At 35.9% G+C, this 19,205-nt stretch overlaps 1 protein-coding gene across 5 annotated transcripts; it reads right to left on the minus strand.

Moving 5' to 3' along the window:
• Window positions 1-11,910: 11,910 nt before the first annotated feature.
• On the minus strand, window positions 11,911-18,973 carry LOC131039181 (heterogeneous nuclear ribonucleoprotein Q). Of its 5 annotated transcripts, XM_057971891.2 has the most exons (10): window positions 18,817-18,968; window positions 16,239-16,291; window positions 15,559-16,088; window positions 15,336-15,443; window positions 15,086-15,226; window positions 14,767-14,934; window positions 13,312-13,519; window positions 13,039-13,217; window positions 12,679-12,764; window positions 11,911-12,592 (listed from the first exon to the last, which is right to left on the minus strand). In XM_057971891.2, the coding sequence occupies exons 3-10, from the start codon at window positions 16,027-16,029 to the stop codon at window positions 12,424-12,426; spliced, it is 1,530 nt and encodes a 509-aa protein (XP_057827874.1). In that variant the 5' UTR covers window positions 16,030-16,088; window positions 16,239-16,291; window positions 18,817-18,968; the 3' UTR covers window positions 11,911-12,423. The 5 variants fall into 5 exon arrangements, with proteins under 5 accessions (XP_057827874.1, XP_057827854.1, XP_057827883.1 ...); XM_057971871.2 differs by lacking the exon at window positions 16,239-16,291 and having other exon boundaries at window positions 15,559-16,055; window positions 18,817-18,973; XM_057971900.2 differs by lacking the exon at window positions 16,239-16,291 and having other exon boundaries at window positions 15,559-16,066; window positions 18,817-18,970.
• Between the last annotated feature and the right edge of the window lie 232 nt (window positions 18,974-19,205).

A 19,205-nucleotide genomic window follows, 5' to 3' on the forward strand; every position in this document is an offset into this window, starting at 1 on the left:
AGAAATAGGGGACATGTTGCCTCACCCAATGACTCTCTTTTTTGACTCAAATGTTCCCGTCGTAATTCAAAGTGCTCTTCATAGGTTGAGCTGGCAGTCATCACCCTTTTTACCAAATCACGTCCAAGTCGGACAGATCTTTTGGTAGAAGAATTATTTATTTTTTATAAGAAAGACATTCTAAATATTCTCGCCTGATGTCAGATATTAATTAATGAGAAGAATTTGGGCATGCCTTTCGGGAGATTTATGATGTCATCAAATCTACCACATATCTCTCTAAGCAAAAAAGATGCCGCCTAAAAGACAAGGACTGGGTGAGCTATCTTGGCGGCATGACATCAAATATTTATTTTTTAAATTTCTCCCGCCTGGAAGATCGCATCTCGTCACCTTCCTTACCAAGGCTATTCAATTTGAGGTAACTTGCATTAAAGGTTGGAGGAAGTGGCGAGCATGTAGGGAAGTTATTAATGTCTTTCTAGCCCTTCATTGTTGTCATTCAGTCCGCTCTTCTAGCTCCATCGATAACTGGTTTCTAAATTGTTCACTTAACTCTTAATCCCACTTCTAGCAATGGCTGCAGTAGAACCCTTTGGCTTCATCATTAGAGCCTTTCCACACCCAATTTCCTGCTTTGGAGCTAACACCCCAATTTCCCTTTCCTCGAAGAGCCGACAAGTCTTTTTCAAGGAGATCACAGACTTGAAGCTCAAAAGGCTTCTGCTTATCCCAGAGCCATTAATAATCCTAGCAGTTAAGCTTATTTTAGGAAGCAAGCATCTCAGCAGGAACGAGTATCCGAGGGATAACACTTTCATTTCCTCAAGGTTTGTGGCATCTCTCCTGGATAACCAAGTTGTCAAAGAGGAGGTATTTTCAATGTCAAGAGCATTATTCAATCAACATGTCCTGGGAGGTCTGGAAATTGTCCTCAACTAAGCACTTCTTGATTTTTGTATACCACGCCCAAGAGATATGATTCTCTTCTCTGTCCCCAAGGAAGTAATCAATTACTATCCATTCCTTCTGGACCTCAACGGTCCTGCTTTAAGGCATCACAGGGCATTTGTGGCTATGGCAATTAGGTTCCTAAACTGGAAGCTCTTGTCAAATGATCTTGACAACAAAGACAGGGAGGAGGAATTTATGGATTTTTAAGATTGAATGGTTTTCTTCCACCAAAAATTGAGTAGGAGGTGTGGATGAATGTTGCTAATGGTTTTGATGGTCGCAAAACGATCCATGGTTGTGGGAGTCCAGCCGTTCTAGGTAGAAGGAGAGGTCACCCACGTGGCAGTGGAAATTTTCAGGCTGCAGCTTCATCTTAGGGCTAGTCATCTCCATCAAACAAATATGAAGTTTTGTTTACTTAAAATATTTTGCATTTTTGAAAGCTATAGGCCAATAATATGTAATTATATTAGACAGTTAACGGCCTTAAGTAGTAGAGTGTAGAGACTATCAGAAGCCTCTTTTTCATATTCTCATGAACTCTCGTCTGTCTGTTTTACACTGTCAGAGGTAGTATTCAATCTATTAAGGGGACTGTTTGTTTTTTTGTAGCATGGAAGAAAATTGAACTCTTGCTATGTATTTGGACAAATTTAATATAATTATTTGGCTAAGCTGTTTATCGATTAAAAAAAAAACTTAATGTGTGATTTAACTCCTAAAGCAAATTAATAAGTTTCAAAAATTATTAAAAAAAACTTAATGTATGATTTAACTCGTAAAGCAAATTAATAAGTTTCAAAAATTATTCTACTTTTTAGAACTATCTAATTTCCAACCCAAATACTGGGCTAATACCATATCTCAATTTGAGATAATCGTTTCATCTTCAGGTTAAGTGTGTTCAAGACGCTTTATCATACCCTGCCTTGATCATATTACTTCTTTAAACGGCTATCTTTTACTAACTTTCGTTATTCACTATGTGAGTCGTTAAGGTTTATAATTTATTCTGCATATAAATTAAGTTTCCCATTTTTTATGCGCCGAGTAAGAGACTCATTTGGGCTGTGTAGGCAAGGACACTCGGGTCTGTACCTCAACACTCTCATACTCAAATTGTAGTGTGGAAATTAAAACGTCCTAATGGCTTGGGCTCGAGCTAGTACTCTCTAAACATGTCAAATTTGAAAAGCATAGTGTTTGGCACAAAATCATCGTTAACTAATAACGGTACATAATTGATCCCAGAAAAACCTTGCCATTTTATTCACAGTGAACAAAACATCCTAGTGTATAAATATTCAATCTTGTTTAATAAATTAACAATTTTGGGTCTAGGAAATAATGGCCTAAAGAATATGTTTTGACATGTGAAAATAGTATGACATGCAGGCCTATAGTGCTCTACAGCCTTTCAAGCGGATGCCAGAGTATGTTAAATCTCCTTTAAAACAGTTGTAGGAAGTCTCTTTGATTTAGAATACCATCTGAACTTATTGCTTTATCCCGCAAAGCCTCAGTTATTGAAGCCTATCCATGATTCCGCAGAATTATATGAGCATTAGGTACATCTATGATTGCTGAGTTTGATAAATGTTCAACTCTCACAGTTTCTTTGAAAGGATTATAGAATGCAATTCTATAAACAAAATGTGTAAAGAACTACAATCTGATTTTGCTAACCTCGGTATTGAATATACATTTCACCTATATCTCTGATGGCTAAATTCGATCAATGTTCGACTCCCACAATTCCTTGAAATAATTTATAGCATGCAGTTCTATTCTAGTTGTGTCTACTAAGACCATTTGATTTTGCAATCCTTGATATAGAATATACATATTACCTGTGTGGGGCAAAAGGTAGTGTGGGGTTGTTGGAAAATGATGGTTTTGCTCTCCCTGTTAATCCAAATTATTTTAGAATTTTGCCCCTAGTAAAGCTCTTCTGATCTTATAATATACTTTTCATCTCCAGATATATTCCTTATAATCTGTACCATGTGAAATTGTTGTTTCTATTATTTTTCTCAGATAGAACTCTGCTACATAATCCAACAAAATGGCTCCACCTCTCTTCATATAAGATAATCCATTCTATAGTATTGGAATATCTAGTGTGATGGATTTCCAGTTGGTAATAGTTCTCCAGCATCCTAATTTGCATAAAAAGGGAGGATTTCCAATTGGCAATGATTACCCAATATTCTAATTTACAGTAAAAAAAATAGAATGGTACTAGATAGTTCTAATTTGCTGGAGAAACGTTGCCATCTTGAAACCCATAATACAATATGTTCCAATATTGTAGAATGTAAGCATATACAGGCAAAATGATTCTGCAGGCACTTGTACCGATTCGAATGCTATTGAACCATTGCCAATCGAAAATCCATGGTTCCAATATTGTAGAATTGTGTGTACTTACTAATAAGCATCAACAGAAACATTTTCCTCATTTGTCCTACAACTAACTGATTGTTGTATGAGCATTTTAAACCCTAATACTCCATCCAAAAAAGCATTTTCAAGTATGTTTTGTGAAGGTGGATGAAAAAAGTTTATATTCTCAGTGCTTCATCAACACACCAATCTCCTGTTCCCTAAATGGCAAACTTTATCATCTTTATTTTTCAGACCAGTTGTTATAAGAATGTTTCTTAAATTTGGAAGAGTTGAACACCGCATTCATTCGATTATTGTTTTTAATAGATATGACTTCTTTTGGAGTAGATTCGAGAGGGTTGTTGCAAAATTAGGGTTCCAACCAAATTTGCTTAATGAAATTTCTTCTATATTTGGAAGAGTTAAACACGGACATGTTGAGTCATCTATAGTATTCATTTGGAGTCATTTTTAGCAAGTATCCATATCTTGTATGCTTGTTCCACAAAGAGCCCATATTGGCTAATAATTTTGAATGTTCCATATTGGACAAGATGTCCCAAACTCGCCATTGTCATTTCTTGAGTATTCAATTAAGTGAAGAGAGTATACACAATGACACATTAACTTGTACTATTTGTTATATTTTTATTCTACTTACTTCGTCCATCCAATTTTTCGATTGCTTCAGGTTGGTTTGGTGTTTCTGCCTAGATAAGGTCATCTACACTCTTCACACATCTTTAAATCCATATTCTGCTAGTTATTTTTTCTTTAAATGGTTTGTCAATATGGTGTTTCTCCCTAAACAAGATCATCTACATTCTCTACATATTGACTTGTCTTCTAATCCATATTTTCACTCCGAGTTTCAATTGACCTTGGATGGTACACAAGTTGTGACTCATTTCTCCTCCCCATTAGCACAGGAATTTTTGTTATTCCTTCGATTTTAAATTTTATTGAGGGCCTTGTGATTTCTCAACAGATAATTTGCACTTAAAAAGTTCTTATTTTAGAGGTTTTCTGGAGATGACTCGTGAATTATTATATGCTTGAAACTTGCCAACCTCATTTCTTCCATTTTCAAATCCTAACTTGGAGACAGTTTTAACTAGTGCTACTCTCGGGTCATATGACTCTTTTAGAACTGTGTAGTGGAAATGCTAATAACAATCTTGACCCTGTATCTCCTGAATATGAAATTTGTAGGGCTCTTTAACATCCTCATCCCCCCTGGTATTTTATATTCAATAACTGTAAAATGATTCAGATTGATAGATAATACGTATATTATTAGTTCAGGGCCTGCTGTTGATGGCAGGTGTTTGACACATACTTTTTTGACAGCGTAGAGTCCTGTAACCTACTCTGCCACTACCACTACCCATTTGGAGAGTTGCTTCTAACAGGGTTAATGTTCAAGGCAGATGTACACCATAGAGGAGTCACATAACCTTTTTTGACAGTGTAGAGCCTGTAATCTACTCTGCTACTACCACTACCTAGTTGGAGTATACTTCAAACAGGGCATAAAATTTAAGGCAAATGTACACCACAAAGAAAGACAGATTCTTTTCTTCCTGTAACCTACCCTGCTGCTACCACCATTTAGTTGGAGTGAGCTTCAAACTGCCTCCTTTCTGGAAGCAGCCACCCTCTCAAGCGTGGATACAACAGGGCTTCCAAGTAGGTGGGAACAGCTTACTACAAGACCACAAACATACTTAGACGCGTACACCTCGTATAACAATATGTAAGTTAATGTTAAAAAACAATCCCCTTGCACTCTTCATACGGAGGTTCCATACACCAGGCAGTCATGTAACTTATTGTGATGTCATCACTACCTAGTTAGAGTGTACTTTAAAAAGAACCCATGTTTAAGGCAGATATATGCCATAATAAGGCACGGATTATTTTTTGACAGGGGAGAGCTCTGGACATTAGTCTGCTATTATCACTACCTCGTTGTAGTGGGATTTCAAACTGTCGCCTTTCTGGAAGCAAGCACCACATAAATGTGGAAACAATGGGGTTTGAAAAGGTGGAGGCAGCACTCCTGCTTCAAGTTGGACCACGAGACCCGACCACCAACTTAGATAAAATAGATACGCCTCATTGAACATATAGGGCCATGAGGAAGGTATGTACATCTCATTGAATTATACAGGTTAATCTGTCTGTATGTTACCAGGTTCATTTTTTTCCTTAAAATAGAAGAGAAAGTTATTTTGAATGATACTTATAAATATAAAAGAATAAAAATTATTTCATCTTTTATTTAAAAAAGGAAAATATATCTTTTTAACAGATAATTATTTGATCTTTTCTTAAAAAAGGGGATCAACATTTCTAAAAGACCACAACCAAGCATGACCTTCAACATTTCTAAAAGACCACAACCAAGTATGACCTTCAAGTAGTTTGGTTGGCTATGGACATTGAACAAATGGCACTCACAGTGTGTTCAACTTAAGGTACAAAATACATTTGGTACTGGGCTTGTGTCTTGTCCAAGACTTGAGGTGGATAGGCACAAACATTTTTACTTATGTGTGTCCAACTTAAGGTACAAAATACATTTGGTACTGGGCTTGTGTCTTGTCCAAGACTTGAGGTGGATAGGCACAAACATTTTTACTTATGTTTACTTTTGGAAGGGAATTTCTAAGTACTGAACTTGCCAATGTATAATGATATTTAAAATAATATTTATAATCAAAGTTCCTGTTAAATCGAATAAATTATGAAATATTATTTGTAATTTATAAAACTTAATTACATCTATTTTATATATATTCTAAACTAATTCAACTCCTATAATAAAACATATTAAAACCACCGCAGAAAATTAGATTAATTACCAACCCAAAACAGGTCAATCTGACCATGGTATCACAAGGGGCAAGATAATGATTGTACATTCATCCCACATGAGCCCAAGCCAATTTCTCGAGTTTGACTAATTTTCTTGAAATTATATGCTCGTCTTTGTTAAACTGAAAAACCTTTATGAATTTTTTGCGGCTTGGAGACCAACCCAGTAGAGAATGTGCCGCTGAATGCCACTCAACATTTTAAAATATTTGCATGTTCCAAAGCTTTAACGATGGTATGACCATTATTAAAATTGTTATAGAGCGCCATTATTATTAATTTGATGGTTAACTATTTAAATATAGATGCTTTGAGGATATAATGGGAAATTTGCCTAATCCACAAAATGGTTTATTACGAACAAAAAAACTGATCAATAAAGACAGCCAAAAAATTTATATTAATATTAAAAAAGAGTGTTACTACTTTTCAGATCAACATAATCTGAAACATGATCTGAACTGTTATCCAGAATATCATCAGCCGTAGGAAATTACATATAATTGCTCAAACCAGAAGGTTCCAAGCAATAAAGCAGAACTTAATCGTATAGCTATAGATAAAATATAAAAAACTCAAAAACTTCAAACAGAGTGAAAAATACCCAAAACTGGCTTGAACCAGCTTGAAGAAATTTCAAGGACTAGTCAGCTATCCAGCCAAAGTTGAAAATTGAGTCAATTCCGAATCTGGGCTGGAAAGAGACTCTTTTAGGACCTTTCTTTCTTTCTTTCTTTCTTTCTACGAACTTCCTGTCATTTTCCCTCCTCAAAGGGAACCTCTTGTGTTGAACAAAGGGAGACCCCTCAAAGTCCCATGCTCAACAAACAACCCATCCTTGATGGTGTCCTCACTCCTACTTGAAGAACCTGTCCCGGTCATAGCCTTCAGGATCAATACTTCTTGTCGATTTGTTTCTACTACCCTTTCAAGGTTTGGAGATGAGTTTGTAAATTGTTTGTCCTTTTTGTCTATGCCAATCTCCTGGTTCAAGGCATTTAAATATGATTTCTCTTGTCCATCCACAGAAGATTCATTGTCTAAGATTGCTTTTTGGATGTTTCCACCGAATAATGATGAAGGGAGACATCCCTCCATGAAGAGGCCCTATGCCCACTTTGAAAGCATTTCCTGCATCTAAAAGGAATACCTTCGTAATCTATTTACAGATTTTAAAACCAGTTTTGTAGGTGGGGTCTTGGATGAATCCATTTCTACTAAGATGCGTGCATAAGTGGTATGAAGATAATCCAAGGAGCCCTTATCAACCCCTAAAAATTTAACCAAAGAATCACCAACAGCTTTAAAGCAAGATTCGAGGCAAAACTGAAGTGGTAAGATTCGAGGCAAAACTGAAGTGGTAAGTTAGGGAGTCTTACCCAATCGAAATCAAACCAAAAGATTCAATAACTGGGTTAAATGCTTGATACCGCAAAAGTATGTTTCTTCTCCCAAGTCCAAAGAGATATGCAGAAGATTTTATTCCCATCTTCCACCTTGTCAAAAATAACCACAAAGAAGCCTCGAGCTCCTGGATAGATCTACACATTACCCACCATAACAGGGCCACAGGTCTCTAAGATCACTTGTGAAGATCCCCCAAGACTTGGCCAAAATCCTTGAAACCTCCCTATCAAACCCCTTTTAGCAAAATATTGTTCATTTTCCAAAACCTCCTTGGTTGTATCTACATCCAAATTTACTGTTGCCCTAGCAGCAACATCCTCTTCCCCACTCCCACAAGCGTCTCTGTTGTGGGCACCCCCAAAACCAGAGACGAATTGATTAGCCCTCTATTTTTTTTTCCCATTTCTCAAGGGCAATGGCAACGGCCTTTGATCCTTCCTCCCTATCTCCGATAAGGCCTCATTTTTCTGTTTGTAAGGTAGATGCCCCCCGTCGCAGAGCCACCGCTCTGCACCACACCAACCGCCACATTATCCCACCACCCAGACTCATCCGCATGCAGCGTCCGCCTAGAGAAAGCGGCAGACTTAGGCCTTTGATGCCACGCATAACCAGCTTCAGCGCCTGCAGAAACCCTGGGGGGCAAAGAGGGACACATCTTTAGCCGTTGTCCGCTGGAGCATGCAGCAGCGTTTTGCACCTATTTAGGGACCTATTTCGTACCAATTTTAATTAAGAAATTAATATTTACGGTTTACTATTTAAATACAGATGCTTTGAAGTTATCATAGGAAGTTTGCCCAATCCACAAAACTGAAAGAAGATCTAAACTAGAACAAGCTACATAGGTTAAATGTAACACAAAGCACTTCGATCAAGGATTGCTATCGAACCCAAATACATACCATAAAGGCGGCCCATTCTCTTTTTCGACAGGGCAGAATCAATGTAACCACACTTCTATCTACAACTACCTAATTGAAGTGGGATTCAAACTGCCCTGTTTCTGGAAGAAGGCGCCATACAAAGGTAGGGGGGACTGAACCATCACCAGCTTCGTATTTCACATGTGGATTAGCTAAAACGTACTTTTACCTGACTGTAGCATTGTTGATCCGTATAAATCATGATTTCTTCAACATTAAACTCTTACATTTTGCCATCTCTGCTTTGCACAGTGTGAAATAATAATTTGTGAGGGAAGTAAGAATGCATCATTACAGGTTTCTGCATCAATAGCAACAGCAAAAGGGTGTCTTTCATAATATACTAGCTGCTCAAATAAGTAGTAACTTTTCTGAAACAGGATTTTCTAATTTACCATCGCAACATATCCTACCATGCGTCCAATATTGTAACTATGTTCAGATCGACCTGTAAACTATGCTATCCTTTGCCCTTGCCATCCTTAAATACAAAGCAAAACAATACCATCTTATCCCAATGGCACATTTGAGGTACACGTTTCAGAATCTACCGATGCTGGATAATGATGATGAATGAAATAGAGCAAATGTTGTTCTCTTACATGGTCAAATCAACACCCTTCATGGTGTTTGATTTGCATGTTAATGAACAACTTGCACAAAAGTTATATATAACTATTCGATCATAATAGTACTCTCCAGAGGGATACAGGTACGAAATTTTCCTACGATTCAAGTTTAAGCAAAGATTACATTGATGATAGCACAAACTCAACCATCATAAAATAAAAATGACTTCTCGTTGTTGTTAAGTAATTTGGTTGCAGTGGAAAGAGAAGTTCTACAAAGGAGTCCTACAAATACTTTGATTTAGCAAATTTACATATGAACAGTTGATTGGCAGACATTAGATTCTTAATAAAAGAAATTTTCTGATGGGAACATGAAAAAGATTTTTGCTGTGGTTTACCAGGAATGCATACAACTGACAGAAAATAATCACGGCAACAAGAGAGAAATTTGTTTCAGAAAAGAATACCTTAGCAAACTTGGTCAGAAGCACAAATTGTACAAACTCGCCCAGCCTTTTATGAAAATGACTACTCGTGGCTATGAAATCAATATATCGTCTATATGCTTGGAAAGAAGATGATTGCAGTGGAAAGTGAGATGTATAATGAGTATTGCAGGTACTTGTTTTAATATGCTTATGTCAATATGCCCAACAAGATTGGCAGGTGAGTTCAAAAATACTTCCTGAAAAATCACGCATATATGAATCATTGATAGTAACAAATGATTTTTTCTGATGGAAACGGGAAAAAGATTTTTGCTATAGTTTACCAGGAATGCATGCAACTGACAGTAAACAAAATAATACCATTAGCAGAAAGAAGGTTAAAATGCTTGGCCTATATTCTTCCACGCAACCAACATTACACTCAATAAGAAGTTATAAACAAGAGCTGAATACATCATTTTTATGGTGATTGTTGGACAAACTAGCATGTTGGGTAGGCCTAAAAGCATTAGACAGGATCAGCAATCCGGACAGATTCTTTTAGCACATCTTTTAAGCAATAAACTGTGAGACCCATTAACATGCCTATTTGTTCATAAGCTTAGTGGCAAAAACAGCATAGAGACCTATCATCTTTGGATAAACACAATGTGGTACAGTGTCCTCCAAAGTATTTACATAAAAGGGGATACATGACAGCAAAACCCTATGTTTCTAGTTTAGGTTTAGCAAAAACTTTCCGAGCTGGGTTCTGACATTTGATCATACATACTATTGAAAACTTAGCAGCAAAAACAGACTAGAGACCTATCATCTTTGGGGAGACGCAATATGGATCAGCATCATCCAAAATATTAACTTAGGACAAACCCAGCCCTCGGACGTACTTGGTACAAACCCACCATCCTGGCTGGCAAAATCATATGTACTTAAACGGGGATACATGACAGCAAAACCCTATGTTGCTAGTTTAGGTTTAGCAAAAACTTTCCGAGCTGGGTTCTGACATTTAATCATACATACTATTGAAAACTTAGCAGCAAAAACAGAATAGAGACCTATCATCTTTGGGAAGACGCAATATGGATCAGCGTCATCCAAAATATTAACTTAAGACAACCAACCGACCCCTCAGATGTACTTGGGACAAACGCACCATCGTGGGTGCAATCCCCCAAAAAGGACTACCTGTGCGTTTTGGGAAACAAGCAAACCCAATAACATAGGCAATACCATCAATTTCAGAGATTCTACATCCCTAACCATGCAATAGTATGACAACGACCAGCTATGAACCTGCTTGCTATGGAAAGATATATATTTAGCGAATCACATTGATTACTAAGAGTAACAGCCAAACAGAATAAAATCTTGTCATCTTTGGGGGCAGACATAGTGACGAACACAGTCCTCTAATATATACTTAAAAAGGTGACACAGAAGAGTAACATATTGCCAAGTTCAGATGCTTTACGATCCAAATATACACGAGGATGATAATGACACTCAAAAGACATTAGAACATCAACTTTGGTTTTTAAATCTGAAATAGACATATCCAGCAGAATAGCAAAAGATGATCCACCAGATCATCCAAGATCACACCAAATCTTCCAATAAAACCTCTGCCTATTGGTTTCATATATGCATGAGGATGATAATGACTCTCAAAAGACATTTTAAAATATCATTTTTTTGCTAGCCTTATGAAAACTTTGCTTCACTAGGGAACTAGCGTAATCAGAACCTAGAAGTAGTAGCTATAAGTAGAGCATAACTAAATAACAAAAAGGAAAGGAAAGAAAAACATCAATCATGGTTTTAAAATCTGCAATAAACATATCCAGCAGAATAGCGAAGGATCCACCAGGTTACACAAGATCACACCAATCTTCCAATAGAACTTTTGCTTATTAGTTCTACATCGAATGAGATCACATCACATCCCAAACTATCAAGCACCAATATATTTATTTTCCTATTCAAGAGCATATTCCCCCATTAACTCTTCTCATTCTGCTCTTCCAGTGCAAATTAGTTTCCACTTTCCAAGAATGAATATGTGATCCTGGCTATACTTCCTGTGGTTTTATCCTGGAAATACAGAAGATAAAAGATTTTCTTTAGATGTAAAATGTCATTTTGCATTTTGTTTCAAAACAATTTCTCAGTTCGGATATACTTTATTAGATTGGACATACCTCAAATTTGAATAGAAAGTATGATATTACTTTGCACTTCTATTTTCCAGTATTTTTCTAAATTTAAGTCTAAACTTAATGTATGTGATACATATTGCAAAATCTCTACACCACAAAATTGTTCTTCAGCCACTCAAATAAAATGTCATGCAAATTTTATCAAAGGCTCAGTATTAAAGAATTCTTGAACACTTGCAAAATGCAGTTTCAACAATAACACTCCCTCCTAACCTTTATAAAATAAGTAGTTTCCCACAGCTGCCTCTTCAGAAACCCTTCATATTTAAGGCCAGAAAACCAAATATTGCAAATTTTTGGATGAAATTTTGAAAATAATAGGTCTCGGTGACTTTGGAAACCAACCAACTCGATACAAGCACCAAAACCCTCACGTATAAATTATCCATGACAAAGTTATGTCTTCATATGCTATCATTTTCTACAGGATGATAAAATGTGAAATTAAGTTTCCAAAGCTTCTGTTACATAACTTGTTCTATATAGCAAAGTTCTTCTAATTCTTGGTTCGTTGAGGAGCTCATTGAAATCAACAATGCAAGTGTCCAACAAAAAGACAGAGAATGCAACATGCATTGCTTTGGTGAAAGGCTGTCTGAAAACCACCAAAGACAACCTCCCCCAATAATCAGTAGGGTCTGTACCGACGACTTCCCCCACCATTGCCAGAACTTCTTCCACCACCTTGCCTGCCACCACCCGAACCACTTCTATTGGATCTACCTCCACCCCTGGAAGAAGCAGAGCCTTGTCCTCTATAGGGTGCAGATGCCCCTACCCCGTTCCCAGGTTGTTGCCTGATCCCCAACCCAGAAAAATAGAATTTCATTAGAACTGTACTGTAAACAAGAAGTTAGAAAACATATTGTAAATATGAACTTACAACACATATCCAACACGGCCATCTGGCAGCATCATTGGTACCATCGTCATGCCTGCAGGTGTTGGACCTCTGCCATAAATGACTGGCTGCAAGAGAATTTCAGAACATTCTATCACATAATAATATCAATAAAAATAGAGATAGCACTCCAAAAGAAAATTAAATGTATTTACAAGTGTTGAAAGGTAAACATGATACACAGTTGAATTTTTTACATCATTTCCACATGTTCTAGTTTTCGAACATCAATCTGCAAGCAACTCTATTACAATTTACATCCACTTTTACCTACCCAAATCGTTAATAAAATTGGATTTTAAAAGAAAATGTTTCCACTATAGGTATCATTTGTTAGCTTACCTGATTGTAGCCTGCAGAACCAAATCCAACACCAAAGCCTCCATAGAGATTTGCGCCATAACCATATCCACCTTGCAGCTGATAATTTGGAATGACAGACCTTTGAAAAGGATACAAAGTAGCACTTTGAGGTTTCTTGTCATTCAATGGCCTTGCTAAAGAAACTGTCAACTCCCGCCCTACATTGAAAGCATTTTGAATAATTAGATTCTAGTTTATTAAATTAACAAGTTAATACAGAGCTGGGATTCAATTGTACACACATAAAATTACCTTCAAGCTCGTATTTCTCTGTTTTCTCCACAGCTTTAAGAGCAGTGGCATGGTCATTAAAATGAACAAAGCCAAAATCCCGCTTTGCCTGCCCCGGCCTCTGTTCTAATAGAACAACTTTTGTAACCTCCCCATGTCGCCCAAAAAGATCTTTTAGTTGCTCCTCTGTCACATCATCTGGCAAATTGCGGACATACACAGACTTGACCTGGTATGTGAATTAAAAACAAAAGAAATACGTAAAGCAGCAAATAAACAATCATCTGCAATTCAAAACTTACAACCAGGCCTGGAATTTGACAGGCTATATGGCCGTTTTTGCACTTTTAGACCGTATGTTACAACTAATAAAATTAGTGGACTGTATGTATTGACAGGGTATTTTTTCCAAAAGCCGTATACATGACACTTAAAATTATTAATAAGCTGTAAAAAATTATAATAGGTTATATATATTGATATATATTATTTTACAAAGTTTATTATAAATATATGAATTTATTTAGAATATTTTAAAATGGTATAAGATATAATTTTTTCTAATTTAATATTTATTTTTATATGATTTTTTAGTATGTTTTTTCTTATATAAATTTAGAAACTGTCAATCTATTTTTTAATATTTTTAATAAGGTTGTCTTAAATATTTAAATATCAATATAGAAACTTCTAACAATTGAAATGATAAGATATAATCATTTCTAATTTGTTAAAATATTGTAATAAAAAAATCTAAAATTGTTTCTATATTTTTTGGTGTGAATTTAGAAACTTACAACTAAATTTAAGATATTTTAGTGCATTGCTAATTTATCATTGTTTTTTAATTTTTTACATTTTTTTATGAAATTATCTATTTTCACAGCAAAAGAATTTATATTAAACTATTTGCAGATTAAAAAAAAATTGACACTTAAACATTGTTTTTAAAAACTTTAAATGAAAGGCATTAGAAGGACTAATCCCTCATAAAAAAAATTATGACAGGCAAGGGTGACCGTCAAATTCCAGGCCTGCTTACAACCACCATGCAAAATAGAGTATGACAACACAACATCTGGATTCATCATTGCATTAGCATTAGATTGGTAACCAAAAGCACGCCTGACAAACTAAGACTATAATGATGCAAGAAATTAAAAAGGACAAAAAGGCATTACTTCAAGTAATAGTAGAACCATAGGCACATGCCAAAGTTCAACTAAAAACAGAACATACGGCACATGCCAGACTTCAAATGATTTCAATTGAAAGATCACGTATGGAGTATTAAACATATGGTATAATCTTGATGCATTGCTCCAGAGCTATAATGTTGACCAACTACTCAAAGCCTACCACAACAAATGTATATAAAGAAATAAGGGAAATACCCAACATTTCTAACTGGGATGCATAATTAAAATGCATGCTAAACCTTGAATAGACAACACATTATTTTACCCAGTCATTTACCTCTTCAGTTGAAGAAGTCCGTTGATGGGATGCCCATTTTACAGTTATAACCTTATCGTCCAGCTTAAATTTTGAAGACAACATGTTCTTCATTGCTTTTTCGGCACATGCTTTATTATAATATTCAACAAAGGCAAAGCCTCGGTTCCTTGTTGAGTCCTTTGGATCCTGAAATTAAAACAAAATATGTGTTAGCTAAATGTAAGCAGAAAAATAGAAAAGAACGTAGGAAACAAAGAAAATTTGACTGTAAAGATGTTATACACATAAAACAGTATAATCAGGATTCAGAACTCAACACAGCCTTTGGTTGTCATACCTTTATCAGCTCTACATGCTGAAAGCCAGGTCCTTGCTCAGAGACAACTTTTGAAAGATCCTCTTCTTTCAAATTTGATGGAATATTACCCAAAAAGAGCCGATTTTTTGGTTGAGATTCAGAAGCCCTTAGTTTCTTCTCCTGAAATTGAAAAAATGCATTTAATAACAAAGTGACTAGCATCATGCAAGATTCCACTTGATGAAAAGATGATTCAAATAGGTTTCCAATAAAAAATTATCAACAATACCTTATACTCAGAACCATTCAATTTTTCAATGGCACTCTTAGCAGACTCCTTAGCTGTAAAGGTAATAAAGGAGTAAACTGCCCTGTCTGCCTCACGTTTAATAGTAATCTGTTAAAGATTACACATATGTATTCAGCATGAAAATGAACGTGTAAAAAGACTTATTTTTGCAATAAAAAATGAAAAAGAAAACATATGAAACGACCATCATATAAATACTTACATCAAAAATCTCCCCACACTGCTCACAAAGGCTTGTCAAATCTTCCTTAGTAATTTCCCGTGGTAGATTACCTAAAAACACTTCAGTGCCATGTGGTGGGAGAGCCAGCAATTCCTCATCATTACTTTCATCTTTATCTTTCTCAAGCTTTTCGCTATTTTCTTCTACTGCTGGAGCATCCTCTACAGTGTCATGATTCCCATCATCTTCAGATGACTTCTCACGGTTCAGATTTGAGGCATTAGCTTCGTGGTCAGCTTCTTGTTCATCCTGTGAACCAGATCCTTCATCCTCAGCTATATCAAGATCAAGTCCTTCTTGGGCATCATTTTTTTCTTCCTCCTCAACATCCCCTTCATCCTCCACTTCCTCATCCATTATTTCTTCTGGTTCTTCCTCATCCCCATCAAGATCAACTTGTTCTTCATCATGGTCATCATGCATATCTTGAGATGCTCTGGTATTCCGCATTTTAGTTGTCCTCGTCTGCAGTCGTCCTGAATGTCACCTACAATGCTTGAAGGGCAACACTGTGGTGGAGGCAGAGTAGAAAGGAGTATTTGCAGAATGAGGGATGCAGTCATAGGGGAGAAAGAACAAGTGAAATTGTACCAGGCTTTGCAGAGTGAGAATCTCAAAGGAAATGTAAGGGCCATGATATATGTGTTGATAGAGATTACCAATAGAACTTTAAAAGGTAGGTTACTATAGAGTAAATTTGTCAAAGGCAGAGCTGAATATAAGCATGAATAAAGAGGACGCCCCCAATGTGCGCACAGAACACAGGCATTTCTCATAGTTAAGATAATAAACTATAAAGACCAAAATGATGGACAACTCAGCAAGTACAGAAACAGTAATCCTCATCCAGAACTTCTGTTGCATTCACAACTAAGCGAGAAATTTGGAATACAGAAAACTGTGAACTTTGGTGTTAAAAAACTTTATACAACTAGGGCATGAAGTGGAAACAAATTAAAATGTGGAACAAAAACAACATCAAAATTTATTGTATCAAAACAACAACCATATACATTCTCAGACAAAACACATCTAAAGTAGAAACACAGCACATTGACGAAATTATATATTTGAGAGTAGCGGCCCAATTATTATCAAATGTCAAAAAAAAAATTACAAAAAGACCCCAAAAATACAAATCCATTCACCAAACCTCACAACTACATACTTTCAAAGATGGGAGAGGTTTATAATAATTTTTGAAATGTTATCATAGTTTAATTTTAAAATGAGAATACCAAATAAAAGTTTAAGAAAAAAGCATCCAGAATAAAAAGGATTCATGAATGGACAACCAATAAACTCCTGGCATAAATAATACTTATATTTAGCATAAAACACAGACCAAGAAAGTAGAAGTCAAATCAAACAAACCCAATTGATTCAAATCAAAGAAACGCAATCATCAGAGGTTACAAAAGTCAAATCCAATCAAACAATCCAAAGAAAACTGTTTCATGCACACCATAGCTGTTCTAAAATAGCAACAAAAAACTGTTCCCCTTGAAAGACCATGGTTTTTCTGCAACTATAAACTTCACTGCAAAGAGAAGCACTAAATAGAAGAAAATTCCTATTTCCGCCTGCACCACACTAGATTTTCTACAAATAGTATCATACATTATGAAGCCAAACACACACTAGAGAATTTCTACTTCCCATCTATAACACATTGGGTTATCTTCCATTTCCAAAGTTAACACATTGGGTTATCTTACATTTCCAAAATTAACTGTTCAGGTAAATACAAAGTAGAAAACTCTTACATTTCCACAAACAACACATGGAGTTTTATACAAATCCACATCTCACTGTCGAGTGGGACCCTACATTAAAAAATCCGTTTCCACCTATAAACATACCGAATTTGCTTCAAATCCTGTACTTATCAGATAAGTGAAAAATTGCATTTATAACTATTTTCTTTTGATGCATTCTGACAATTTCTGTTATAAATAACAGTTTAACTGGATGCAAAATTTCAACCCCCAATCACAACAAACCAGGTTTTCAAAATATTCAGTATGTTCTTATCCAAGATCTCACAAATCGAGTACAACTAAATGGTGCAAAGACTCTCAGAATTGTGGTACGCTCTATAAAAACAATATTGCCATGTTTGCTACATGACAATGAATACCAAAAGATATAAAAATTCATATTAAATAAAGGGTAGGTAAGCTGCACCTGGTGGGCATGTATTATGAACTTTCTTGAAATAACCCACTGCAAATTACAAAGCTTGGCTTGTCTCAACCAGTCAACATTTTAAGCTCTCCCTGAGGATTAACTCGCAATGGACATTTAAACAAACTATTATGGAGCTCAAGGCTAGATCATGTTTGCATATCCATTGAAACATATTATTAGAGCCAAACCTAGGGGGGTGCAACATCCGAACATTATATATGAGTAATGCGTAAGTCATTTTGCTCTTACGATGGAATACTCCTTCCTTTAGACAGTCGATTTAGACTCCAAATCAGAACTCTGGCAAAACAAGGGAACACTCATTCGGAGAGACTGAATACAGACTCGACGTCAGAACTCTTCGAAAAGGCCGCAACAAAACATCTAAGAGAATTTATACTCCGCATTAATATAATGAGAACCAAACCTGGCTACTAAGCAACATTGGCCTAAATCTCAGACCCTTTTGATGGTTAAGACAGCGCTAGCCTGTAACTAGTGAGGTCCCACGGACATGATCATAATCATTTCATTTAACTGCTAAGTTGGAATCTAAACTCCAGACACTGCAACAAATAGCAAGGGTTTTAAAACCAAAGCGTTATCGTGTAATGATGACTGAGGATGGTCTTCTAAGCAGGTTCAAAACACCCTTACCGCAAAACGGTTCTCCTGTAGGGGAGAAGCATTACTCGAGGTTTACAAATCTTGAAAGCTTACAAATCTTGAAAGTTTAGTTGAACATTACTCGACGTTTAACTTCCACGCATAAACAAAGAACTAGGGTATCAAAAAAACAAAACAAAATAAGAAAAGATTCCCACGGCGACAAATCAAACCAAGTACAAAGCAAAACGAAAAAGGATATAAGCCAAAAAAATCGCTGAAAACCCTAAACCGCCAAACCGAACAGAAGCCAATAAAGAAAATTAAATGAAAGATACAGAAGAAGGGTTTTGGAATGTGGCATCCTCTGATTCTGCATTTTTATGAAGGAAAAAGAAAAATAACTATTAAGTGAACGAAGAAAGAGTACAAAGTACATACCAGGTGAAGGGTGCCGAATTTGAAACGTCTTCCGCCTCGCTCCAAACAGCAAATACAAATCTCTGAAGCAGCGTGCGAGCAAAAATGAATGCGTAGATGTGAAATTGGTAGGACGCTAAAAGAGTTTATATAGGGTTTTAACAATAAATGTCTTTCTCAAACCCTAAGGCCCCATTCTTATCTTGCTACCCGAACCGAAAAAAATTATTAATTTTTTAACAACACTATTACTCCATCGATCGTGAAAAGCATTAATTTTTTATTATCTTCATGTTAATTGGAGCACATCCCAAGGTTAGATAACATTTTTAAACAATAAATATTTGTAAGAGAAAATTATCCATAGCACTTTTATACATGTTTTTCATAAAAATGGGCAATTGACTTAA

This window comes from Cryptomeria japonica, chromosome 6 (genome assembly GCF_030272615.1).
Source record: "Cryptomeria japonica chromosome 6, Sugi_1.0, whole genome shotgun sequence".
Lineage (NCBI taxonomy): Eukaryota > Viridiplantae > Streptophyta > Pinopsida > Cupressales > Cupressaceae > Cryptomeria > Cryptomeria japonica.

Excerpts from the sequence above, each read along its gene's own strand:
- LOC131039181 (XM_057971871.2), bottom strand. The coding sequence starts at position 16,029 with ATGCGGAATACCAGAGCATCTCAAGATATGCATGATGACCATGATGAA. Across the intron at positions 15,227-15,335 it reads TGAATGGTTCTGAGTATAAG|GAGAAGAAACTAAGGGCTTC; the intron begins GTATTGTTGATA and ends TTTCAATTTCAG. Across the intron at positions 13,218-13,311 it reads AGAGAAATACGAGCTTGAAG|GGCGGGAGTTGACAGTTTCT; the intron begins GTAATTTTATGT and ends CTTTCAATGTAG.